Below are 12,720 nucleotides of genomic sequence, written 5' to 3'. Positions count from 1 at the left end.
CAAAATTTGTATTAACTGAGTAAACTTTACCTTGGCTTTGAACAGTGCTCTTAGCTTAGTGGGTTATTTTCTTCTGACAAAAATGGACTGAAATTAGGGAGAACGGGACACAAATCCTGCTGCCTGCATGGTCCAGCTGAACCAGCTCCAGTAATGTACAAAATGCCAGCCATCATGCTTTATCTTTGTTGCGAGTTTTAACTCTCCATTTAGAATTTAATCTAAACAACCCATTTGCCAAACAGAATGCCATCCCACTCATGCTGTTTTAATTTCCTCAAAAAGAATCCCATAATATGCTAGGCAAGACATCAACAATAATTAAACCCAACAGTGATTGAAAATCAAATTTTCAAGGCCTTGCAACAAGCCCTAATGAGTTCCAGACTTGCCTTCCCCGACTTGCTCAAACTGGTTGTGCGACACTGCCAAGCTAAATTAAAATTTGACAGTATTCCACCCCATGCCCAGAAAAAGTGCCCTTCTCGCGATTCAGGAAATTAAACAGCCGTCTACTGAGAAGATGCCCATTTGTCTTTGGACGTATATTATTCAGACAGCAAGGCAAAGTCTGCTTTTTTTTTTTTTCTTGTTTTTATTATGTCATTTCATATCTCTTCTGAAGTGCAAACTAGCTGAGACTTTTCCTTTTTTATACTACCAAGCCCAGTTCCAGTTCAGGTGACAGGCAGCTCCTTAGAACAATTGTGCAGACACAGGACATCACACGTCCCTCGCCCCACGCAGCGCGTGTTACTCTCCGCACTGCCTGCCCACAAGCAGCCATGAGAAGACCTCACACAGCAGAGGTCTTTTGCACTTTCCAATGCAGAGAGTTTGTGCTATTCTCTTCACAGATTTAAGTGAAATTAAAGAGGACACCTTGTTCTTCACCCTTCCTCCAAGGGGAACTAAGCATCCAGCCACATATTTTGGAGAGGCTCTGACAGTTCCTGCACTCAAGTCTTCCAGGGTGCATTGTAAGCCCTCTTACACAGAGCTGTGCACAGCCTCAGTGCTCCATCCCCTGTGGATGATGCTTAAGAAGGTCCTGGGAGATGGGTCTAGTGCAGAGATGGCTTTACCGGGGTGTATTTCTGCTCCTCACAGAATCACAGAATAACCAGGTTGGAAGAGACCCACCGGATCACCGAGTCCAACCGTTCCTACCAAACACTAAACCATATCCCTCAGCACCTCGTCCACCCGTGCCTTAAACACCTCCAGGGAAGGTGAATCAACCACCTCCCTGGGCAGCCTGTTCCAGTGCCCAATGACCCTTTCTGTAAAGAATTTTTTCCTAACGTCTAGCCTAAACCTCCCCTGCCGGAGCTTGAGGCCATTCCCTCTTGTCCTGTCCCCTGTCACTTGGGAGAAGAGGCCAGCACCCTCCTCTCTACAACGTCCTTTCAGGTAGTTGTAGAGAGCAATGAGGTCACTCCTCAGCCTCCTCTTCTCCAGGCTAAACAACCCCAGCTCTCTTAGCCGCTCCTCATAAGGCCTGTTCTCCAGCCCCTTCACCAGCTTTGTTGCTCTTCTCTGGACTCGCTCCAGAGCCTCAACATCCTTCTTGTGGTGAGGGGCCCAGAACTGAACACAGGATTCGAGGAGCGGTCTCACCAGTGCCGAGTACAGAGGGAGAACAACCTCCCTGGACCTGCTGGTCACGCCGTTTCTGATACAAGCCAAGATGCCTCAGCACAGACTTGCTCAGCTCTCCTTGTTGCCTCTGTCTTGCCTTGCTTCTTCACTCCCTCCCACATGGGTTCCCCAGCCTGGGGCTGCTGGAAGGGGCTTTACCCCACTCAGGGTCTCCCACACCCTGTGAGCAGCGCTCTGGGCAAGGTAGGAATTGAGCTGTTATCAAAAATGGACTGACCACAGGCCAGCAAACACCACACAACCTATAATCACAGTTGCCCTTGAAAAAGGGTCAGCTTGTGGGATCAGTCTCCATGTGGTGCCTAGCATGAGCTTCCTGAGCACCTCCATTTGGCACCCAAAGGTGCCCTCATTACTGAGCTTGTGGCACCCAGGACCCTACGGACATGCCCAAGAGCTATCAGCAACAGAGACCTGCTGGCAGAAGACATATTGCTCTGAGTCTCTGGGGATGCCACACCAGAGAAGACCCACCCAGCAGGTCCTTGCTGAGCCCTGGCCACTTCCACGCACCTGCAGGGACAGGGTCACCCCATGGAGCTGCACTGGGGAAGCCTGCACTCCCTAGCAAGTACCGATAGCATCCCTTTGGTGGGCAGCCAACAGGTTCAGCAGGAACAGGGAAGGTGGGCAGAGCTGGAAGGATGAGGGAAGGGAGAGAAGGAAGAACCTCTCACATCTCTCCAAAAAATCAGGTATTTCAGGTAGGACCGGTGAAGAACGGGAGCCCTGCACTGCAGACTGCAAAGGGGAGCGTGATGTGGGGACTGCAGGGCACAGCCCTGGGCACCCAAACTGCAACACAGACAGCAAGGCCCACTGCCAAACACCAACATTTGCCCAGGGCAACCTGCAAGGAGCATCCAGTTTAAAAAAAAAAAAAAATAGCACAAATAGTTTTCCTTGGAACCAGCAGCAGCACAGTTCAAACTTAGCAGGAGAGAGAACGCTACACCTCAGCAATGGACAGGCTGATCTTCCCATCCTGACAGTCAGGGAAGGATCTCCTAGGACAGCAGTGGCAAGAAATTTCTTATAGAAGTTCATGGCTAAAGGTGCCAACCATCCCCAGAATAGCCAGAGGTGCCCTTGTGCCCTGCTAGACCCATGGAGGCCAGACACAGGGCACAGCGCTCAGCACTGCCTGGTTGGGGCCATCTGGCATTAAGAGATGGGATTACAACAGTGTGGAAACGGAGAAGTGCTGACATTAGGTGTTTAACTCATCTCCTAATTATGCAGTGACAAAGGTACAGCAAGGAAGGTCATAAGAGCAGCTGCTACCCAACAATCCATTCCACGTTTTTTTATTTAGCAATTAAAATCCCTTCCATTCAGCTTAACGCTATGCCAAGCGGGCATTTCAGTTATTCTGGTTCGTGGGCTCATCCAAAGATACTGTGGCAGAGATCTGGAATTTCCTGGGGAAAGCAAACCTTTGACAGCCTGAGCACCAGGAGCGAACACTTTCCAGGAGGTCTAAAAGGAGACAAGCAACTGCCTCCAGGGACACAAGCTCAGAGCAGCAGCAAACAGAGCCCTATGCAAGTTAATTTCAACAACAACCAGTTGCTCCTCCAGCAAAAGCTTTGTTAAAGTAGATTTCTTGAGCAGAAACAAAACCAAACCCAGATAATATGGTTGGACGCTGTGGCTGGGCAGACCCAGTGCCCGCATGGCCACAATGAACAGTTAGATTTGCCCTGTTGAGATATGAGAAAAATTGAAGCACTTCAGAGACTACTTAACCCCGAGCATTAAAAAAACCCACAAAATATTCATGCTCTGCGACACTCCTCTTTCCATCCACCGTTTCAGTTCTTTACTCAAAACCAGGGTAAGGAGAACGGCTGGAGTTTTACTCAGGAGGAATCCAGTGAGTTTTGAATCAGGCCACATAAAAGTTAAGAAAAATTAAACGGGAGCAAGACACTACCAGAACGCTGGGTGTTCGATGAGTGTTTATCGCTCAGACCCAAGGGGGTCCAGCACCTCCCGGGTTTAGGGAGCAAGGACAGCTGCTGGCACAGCACAGGCTGCCACGGGGCAGCAGATATTGGGGAGAAGATATTGGGGAGGAAAGGGGAAAAAGAATTCAGATTGACAGCCCAGCCGGTGGCCGCGGCTCCCGGGTGCGCAGCCAGCCCCCCGCCGCCTGTGCTCGAACGCGCAGCCGAGCCCCGAGCCCTGACCGGGCAAGGGACACCCGGAAAGGGGTAAAGCGGAAAACCAAGCATCCCCGGGGCGCCCAGGTCGGTCGGCCCGCACCCACCTTCTGCACGCCGGGACTCAGCTCCATCCCGCGCCGCGCCCGCCGCTCGCCCGGGGCGCCGCCCGCCCGGCGCCTTTTTCATTGGCGACAGCGGCTGCCCCCGGGCCGCCCCCAGCCAATCGCTGCCCGCGGGAAACCGCCCCGGCCAATGGCGGCAGGGGGGCGGGGCAAGGGGAACGAGGCGCGGGCTGCGCTCAGCGCGGGGGATCGCGCAGGGGAGAGCGGGCAGGGCAGGGCAGGGTGGGACGGGACGGGGCAGGACAGGACAGGACAGGACAGGGAAGGACAGGGAAGGACAGGGAAGGACAGGACAGGACAGGACAGGACAGGACAGGACAGGACAGGGCATGACAGGACAGGACAGGGAAGGACAGGACAGGGCATGACAGGACAGAGAAGGACAGGGCAGGACAGGACAGGACAGGGAAGGCAAGGCAGGACAGGACAGGACAGGACAGGGCAGGACAGGGAAGGACAGGACAGGGAAGGACAGGACAGGACAGGACAGGGAAAGACAGCACAGCACAGCGTAGTCCCCACCGGAGCACCTAGGGCTTAAGAAAAAAAAAAAAGAGAAAAAAGCAAAGAAAAATGATATCCCTGGTGTTTTTAGGCGCTCGCGCCCCAGAGAAGCGTGAATTCTACCTTACGTGGCTGAGCTGGAGGTTGTGCCACTGCCCTCCTGCCCTGCCATCCTCTGCCCCACTGTCTTTCTGTCCTTCTGTCCCGCTCTCCTGCTGTCCCAGGCTCTGGAACCAAGTGCAGGGACATCGATTTCCTGAACTGGACAGGAATGTGCTGGGACAGTTTATCAGAGAAGACAGCTTGGAATGTTTTTAACGGAAGAAACTGCTCAAAAGCATGTTTCTCTTGCTATTTCAGTGTATGTTAAGTGTTGAATGTTCATCTCTTGCCTTTTGGAGTTTGTTTTTACATGAAACAGCAAGGGCTTATTTTCAGATTTCATTGAGCATTCCTGCCTTGGCTGGGAGCTCCAGCACAAAGCCCCTTTGTGCAGGTCCACAAGCTCCCATTCCCAGCTCTCTCCCCCAGTCCCCCACTTTCTGCTGTCCCTGCTATTTTCTCCTCCTCCTCATCCCTGAGCCCAGGAAAAAACAGTGCTGAAATCACAGAAACCAGGATCCGGCTGCCTCCTTATGGCCTGCAATCAAAGCAGAGACACCAGAAGCAAGGAACACAACTGCAGTTCGGGACTGAACCGTCTCTTTACAACTGCAATTTGGAGAAAAAAACATCCTAAACTCTGGTGTTGATTTAATATTTCCCATGATGGTATATTTTTTTTCTGAAATTTCTTGCACACATTCCCACAGAGAAGGGAAACAGATACCCTGGGCTCATTTTGACTTGTATTTGATTTCTGAGAATACTTCATGATTAATGATGTCCCTTTTGCTCATCTACTTCCACATGTGACCCTGGCAGGGTTTATTAGAGCTCATATTGCTTTTTTTCCCCAGCGCCTGGATATGCTTTCCTGAAATGAAGGCTATTTACAGTCGCCATATGGAAAGGAAACCAAGTGAACGGCAGCAAAGACTGGTACCTCACTGGGAGCAGACTGGGAACACAATGCATGTGCTTGTATTTCCCATCTCATGCTCCAGCCACACTCTGCTTTGTTTCCTACATGGTTCCGCAGTCTGCAGAAGAAAATAAGGACTTTCTGCCTCTTCCAGCTATGGGATGCATTACCTCAGTCCATGCAAAGAAGGGTAAATCTGCACAGTGTCTCAGAGGAAACTAGGTGTCTGAATTCTCCAATTATGCCTCAAATTCACCCAGAGGCAGCGATGGTGTCATTCTACAGCTGATGAGTGCTGGGCTCTCCTCTGCACCCATGTGCAGTGTGGGATGCTCTCTCTCTCTCCACCGTAGGACTGAACAGTCAATGCCTCCCAGGATCCAGCCCAGGAGAAAGGGGTTTACTCTATTCAAGAGAAATCAGGATGGAGCTCTGTAGGTAATATTGACCTGATACAGCAAACAGGCCGAAGGCATCAATGCCTGATGACCTCCCTAAGAGTGGGAATGTGCCCTGACATGCAGAACAAATGTCTGTGTTTTTCTTAGAAGAGGTATTTAAATATCCTCAAAAAAATCTGGGTTAAAAAGCAAAGGCAGAAGAGAAATTCTGGAAGCATGAAGTCCCACTGCGGAGGGCATTTGAACATGATCTTCCAGAGGCACTTTGGGAGCAAGCAGAGGGGACAGCACAGAGATATTGTTTTTCAAACCCATGCCATGAAGAAGGGCTTGGCAGCCCCAGGAAACATTTGAGATGGCAATAGGGTGACATTATCTCACTTTCCCAATGCGCACACACACGCACAGCCACCTGGGAAATAGGAAAGAACTTACAAAGGGATTTCTGGGAGCCACAAGGCATGAGGTGATGGGCCAGCACTCAGCAGGGAGCACTGACGCTGCTCTGCTGCTGCCTGGCCCCAGCAGGGACGATGTTGGCTCCCACACTCCTCGGAGCCGAGAGACTCACTTTGCAGAAGCATGGAGACAAAATAACCTGTTTGGGGATGGCAAATCTGTGTTGCATGGAAATGCTACATGTAAATGTGCCGGGTTCGTTTTGGTTTTTTTGTTTGTTTCTTCGTTTTAGTTTTAAAAAGCAGTCGTAAAACTGTGTACCAGCAGGCTGTGGGTGCCAGGGAAATGGTCAGGCTCTCCCCATTTAGTGAGAACTAACCAAGATTAGAATTAGATTTAAAAACATCCTAGATGCCTATATTTACAATAAAATACATCTGGAACTGTTGAAATTAATGATAACACAAATTAATTATGACAAGCGATAGAAGCCATGTCAAGGGTGTGTTATTTCTCATGGTCAGAAACCCCTTGAGAAGCACCTGACAGTGGCTGCTCTCAGAGATGGGAAACTCAGCCAAGCTGGATGGTGAGTGGTTTAGTTTCTAGGTTTCTGAACAATTCAGCCTGTCATCAGGAATAAACAACCATAAATGTTGTCTTTGAGGATGAGCTCTGCTCTCGCATCACGGCAGGTTGCACAGCAGAGTGAAATGCAGTCAAGGCAAGACAAAGGCAAGTTAAAGTCGGCTCCAAGGAGGACCTGGCCGCTCAAACTACGCCTCGGGAAGGATGCCAACTCCAGTTATCACTGACGGCCTCTGAATAATGAGTCTGCGCTATACTTAGCTCTTTGCTAGGAAGAGACAAAATCATCCTATGACTAAACACAGCTAAATCTCTGCAGTAGTCATTCCCCGTAAATTGTCGACAAATGGGCAAAGGGGAAAGATGCTCAATTATGAGAAACAGAGATTTCAGCTTCCTGTTGATTCACCATCAGCTTTTATCAGGACAGAACTATCCCCGCAGAGATGTCACCAGACTATTGCTTGCTGCCGTGCACTCGACAGTCAGCTGAGCTCTGAAGGCAGAAGCCTGTACTGTGGACAAAAACATAGTTGTTAGCTGATATAATAGCAGTAAAAGGCTGGCATTAGTAATTGTTTCTGAACCAAGCAGAGCTCCTTCCTCCTTCTGACAAGATGCTGAAGGTGAAGCCAGACTTCCTGTCTCCTTTGAGTTTGTCTTTGTTGGTTTGCAAGGTCAGGGGTTTATTGGAGTCACTGAGGACAGGGGAGGGAAAGATGGATTAGGTCATCTGTGGAGGGCTGTCTCTCCTAGTGCATCATTCTCTGTGATTTAAAGCATCTTAAGCAATACCCATTTCTCAGGTCAGAATCTGTACTTTCTAAGATGGATTTTGCAAAGTCTACTCAGTTGAGTTTGCAGCTTTATTCCTCATTTATATCCCTGCCATGGCTTTGAGGAATGGAGCAAGCTGCTTCCCAGCCCTTCAGACTTTTGAATCTGGATAACGAAAGCCATGTCCTCTCTGCTCCTCGCATACTCTTACTAGACACTCTACTCGCAGAGAGGGAGCAGTGTGCCTAGCCCAGCTCTCTAGTCTGTGCATCATAGCTGCGTCTGGAGAGCCCAGCTCAAAGGCTTTATCCTCATGCAACAGAGGCTCACCACAAGGTGGGATGAAGAGGATGAAAAAGGAGAGGTTCTCAGGTGCTGAGGTGCAGACAGGTGCTTTCTGGATTAAGACAAACTCCCAGAGTTGTTGCTGATGGCCGATGGTCTACCAGATCTGGCTCACTGGGCTGGAGATTCCTCTGTCCCCTCTTTCACCACCACTCATGAGCTAACCCTTGCTGTGGCACACACTATCTGCGGTGTGCCCAGGGACACACAGTACACACCATGGCAGGATCTGGCCTTGGCATGAGGTGGGTTGCAATGTGCTCAGTGTGGTCCTTCATGCCAAACCTCAGATCTGGATTGACATCATGGCAGACACAAACCCATGTGTCTTGCCCATGGGGAGAAGGAGCCTTGCCTGGACACCGGTAGCTTGGTGGATGTCATCCATGCTTACATGGAGCTTTGTGGACACACAATATACGTAAGCAAGGACTCAAGGGAGACCAGTCCTTGAGCCACAACTTCATTTTCACTGCTTTCACTTGTGTGCAGGGACGACTGCTAGTGTCCTGCCCTGATCCCAGACATTTTCCCTGCTCAGGTTTCTCAAGAGAAGGGGACAAGTCCCAGGGGATGTGGAGAGGTGACATGGAGCAATGTTGGCTTGAAGCTGCCTGGCTGACGAATCAAGGTCAGGCTGTGGAGTGCAGGCTGAAGAGATCAGATGTGTACAGAGCAGATTATTGAGGCTGAAGCCCTGCTGCAGGAGAGAGGCAGTGCTGGGGTAACAGAAAGGTTCTATTCAGAATTGCTTTATTTCTTCCGGAATTCTACACGGAGAAAAGGGCCAAATTTCTTCCCGGAATTGATGCTGACCTGCTTTGTTGTGAAGAAATTAAAGGGAAAGGGAGAATGAAACCTTGGAGCTGAAAATTTATTTTCCTGTTAACCAGAAGGCTGATGTTGTTGGGCTAACAGAGCTAGTCTGAGCCTCACAAAGCTGTTGTTGCTGCTCTGTCCCCCAGGGTAGATCTGCACTGATACTGTTAATTTAAAAGAGCTGCTTGACTTGCTCATTGACTGATGCAAGTGAAAATTTGGCCCAGAGACAACAATAATGGCCAACAAGTATAAATATTTATGATGCCATGAACTAGTTGGAGTCATAGAAAGCACACCCAGATGTGCTGGTGTGGACCACCACAGCCTCAGTGATCAGGGGTCTGCATGAACTGGTGAAGTCTTTTGCAACTTTGAAAGCAGAGTTTGTGTGCTGCAGATCAAGAAGCTAATGCTATGGTTAAAGGGATTACTGCAAACTATGCTGTGTTTTCTAGTGAGAAAATTTGTGGTATTACATTCTTGGCTAATTTTCAATTTTTCTCTTTTGTACAAACATAAAGGGATAAATGAAGTAGAAAATAGTGCTCCACAGCTGCTTTTGGTTAAGTTTTTGCCTCTCTTCCATGAACGTAGTAGTAAAACTACAGATCTGGTTGAAATATTTTTGAAGAAATTTTCATCTCATTGACAGCAACACAGTCAAAGGAAAAAGACAGAAAAATAAATGGAAGAAACTAATCAAAAGGCATATAAGTGACAATTAAATCCAGGCAGCTCCTTTTCTATTGATTGTTGAATAAAACAAGCCAAATTCCTGTATGTGCTGATTTTACCCATGGTTGGTTGTAAAGAGATATATGGTTGCAGTGGAAAGAAAAAATATACTGCGTCAATTCTAAGAAATATTTTGCGGCAACATGCTATGTTTTTTTCACTGGTCGTGATCAAATGAGTCATCTAGTTTGTAGTCAAAAATAGATCCAGTAATGTTGATTAAAAAATAAAACAGCAATACATATGGTTATGAACACAGCTGTTACGATATGGGTTTCCTAATTTGGCTATATTCATGCAAGGTCTTTCTTCCAAAGCTTTACACAGTTAGTTTCATCATCAAAAGATTATTTGTAGCGAGTAAAGCTCTTAAAATCATGTATCAGTCTGAGTCTCTGAATTCTGTAAGCCTATCTATAAAGTAAGAAATGACGTATAGCTTTCAGGAAGAAAATGAATCATCTTTTTTCCTTTTTATTTTCAATCAAGGACTTTTATTTTTTTAATTTTGCCTTGGCTATGCTGTTCAGAGGAATTTTTTCCAGTGCAGATGGACCTGTTGGGAAGTGACCTTCTGGCACAGCCAGCTCCTGTGCATAGCCAAAGCAGGAACACACCGTGCGCGTTTAGTTGGGTCTGTCTGGCCGTGAATGAGCAAAGCTCTGTGACTGGCATTAGCTTTGTCCAGTGCTGAGAGTGGAGGGTGTTATGGGGCTGCCACACCGTGTCTCTGTCACACTGGTTAGCATCTTTTGCCCATCTAGCCATTACACCAAAGAAGGAGTGGTTTTGTCCCACTTGGTAAGAAGGCAAATCTGGAAAAGAAAAAAATTGAATCTGGATGTGGCAAAACCTCTTGAGAAAGCTGTGGGCATACATGAAGAAACTAAGAAATGCCCTAGAAAGGATGTTTCAGGGTGAAGGGCTGTGTTTAGCTGACGTATGTGGCTGCAAATGTTCAGCAGATGGATCTGGAGGACACTGGCCAGTCACATGGTTGGAAAGACTGTGAAGATGATGAAAGTGGTAGGGCAGACAAAGATCAGCCAGTAGAGGTCATGTCCATGGGAGTCAATTGTTGTACTTGAGCAAAAGCCTTCCTGGAGCAGGAGTGGTTTGATTCAGGGCAGTAAATCTTTTAGCCTACAAATGGCAGAGATTTACTGCTCCAGCAATCCTGGTTCCTTATTGTGCATTGTAAATAAATGTAAATAAAGTAGGGACCATCTATTTTGGTCCTCAACAAGTATCTGTTTCACCCTCTCTGTATGTGTTTGTATCAAGCTCTTTGAATTGTCATTATTTGAGCACCTTTACTACCAGATTAAGAAATTTTAAAAGTGAAAGAATATGAAAGTAACTAAAGTAATTTTGCAGATCAATGTAGTTAAAAAATAGAACAATTAACAAAATAGAACTAACTTATATAATGCTACTGTTTATAAACTGGTATGTAGTTTATGGATTAAATAGTTTTTTGTTTTACACATAGTCCTCTTTTAACTTTCCAAAAGGCACATCTGAACACAACTTGTGAATCTCAAAAAGTAAACCACTTGAAAACAAAGGTTCTTCCTCTGCAAAGTATCATCTTAATTGAAAAATAGCCCTGAAAATCTCTCTCCCAGCTCCAAATTCAAACTCTGTTTGGAAGAATTTCACAGTACCCTTCAACAAAATGTGCACTAATGCCCACCAGCCCTGCCAATAGCATTCCTGTACTGCTGGAATGGACAAAGGATGAAGGACTTCTTTCAGTATTCTTTGTGAGGAGAATACTAATATTCGTGGTCAGGTTTTGATTGTTTTCCAACTTTCTCATTTTTTCATTGCCACCCGCAGTGCAAATCCTAAGTTGCATCACTTATTGATTGCCTATGTACCCATATGTACAGGTTGGAATGATCTGCTTCTAACGTGTTGCCATTTAAATTGGTATTGCAGTGCTTCAGTAATTCCTTTTAAAAGGTTGCCATATCACAACCATTATTCATTGTAGAAGGACCCATTATAGTTTGATAGTAGGTGTCCTGTTTTCTTAAATTAATGATATACTGCAGAACTGCTAGTTGCCATTTACTACAGTAATAAATATTAATCAGCCTCTAAAAGAAGAAATGTGCCATTGTTGGAAGGAAGTAAAAGAAAATGTTATGTTACCCTGGGCTGTCTTGTTTCTGCAGGAACACAAGAAAAATGGTGTTTATCATTTGGTATTTCAACAGAAAAACACTGTAGGTCCTTTCTAAATCCATCTAGCTTAACTGGTTGCTCACAAGTTCAAAAAACAACCATGGATTTAAAAGCAAGTATTTATTTCCCTATAGTTTAGCTACAGTTTATCAAATGTTCTTGCAAGTTGAAACCACACAGCACTTAAAAATGAAAGGCATCTCTGTACCATACGGGCTGTTTCTGAGTAGTGGCAGACAAAATCACAAATGTAATAGTTTCCATTATTTGCTCGAATGGTTGTAAGGACACCAAACAACACCAAAGGATTTCAATCCAAGTATGAGCTTACGTGCCTAAAACGTGAACCCAGCTCCAAATGACAAACTCTGCCTTGCAATGAGACTTTTGCAAGTCCATTTACTAACATGGCTCCTGTGTAATCAGTTTTGCACCCATCTCTGCTCTCACATTGCTGATTACTGCCTTTATGCTCTTGCATGAGCTCCTGCGTGGGTTTCAGGAAGAGCTCAGAACTTTGCTCTACAGCCGCTTCTTCATTTCACAGCCCTCTGAGCTCCTGTTATTGTCTCCTTTTTTATTGTTCTCCAGGTGTGGATGCTAATAAAAGCACACTGGACAAGAGCTGGCCTGTAACCACGTGTTTGCACAGTCGCACTGAACAATGCCAGAGGAGAAGGCAAATAATCCTCTTCTTTCACTTTGATGATCTGAGGACAGAAGACAGGAGGGTTTGTAGAGAGGGCATGGAATGCTATGTGGACACCCATCTGCATCATCAGGCAGCTGAAGAGCCTTTCCAAACCTGGCTCGAATAAGAAGCAGCAGCTTAGGTTAACAGCTCTTTTTATCATGAACAGTGAATTCCCTTTCTTTTTCCCATTCATTTCAGAGCAGATCACGTTCTGTTAACACAGTGTAGGATTTATATCTGTGATTTAGTAGGTATGAGTTACCTACTCCTGTCTCAAACACATTGC

At 46.7% G+C, this 12,720-nt stretch overlaps 1 protein-coding gene across 1 annotated transcript in view; it reads right to left on the bottom strand.

The window, feature by feature from the left end:
- LMCD1 (LIM and cysteine rich domains 1) overlaps positions 1-4,041 on the bottom strand; it is a 34,990-nt gene extending 30,949 nt beyond the window's left edge. The window contains exon 1 of the mRNA XM_069866010.1: positions 3,935-4,041. Coding sequence (XP_069722111.1) covers positions 3,935-3,961 — 27 coding nt within the window. The 5' untranslated portion in view covers positions 3,962-4,041. The remainder of the gene's footprint in view (positions 1-3,934) is intronic.
- Positions 4,042-12,720: the final 8,679 nt, after the last annotated feature.

Source organism: Phaenicophaeus curvirostris, chromosome 11 (assembly GCF_032191515.1).
Source record: "Phaenicophaeus curvirostris isolate KB17595 chromosome 11, BPBGC_Pcur_1.0, whole genome shotgun sequence".
NCBI lineage: Eukaryota > Metazoa > Chordata > Aves > Cuculiformes > Cuculidae > Phaenicophaeus > Phaenicophaeus curvirostris.
This window is presented reverse-complemented; position numbering and strand designations above follow the sequence as displayed.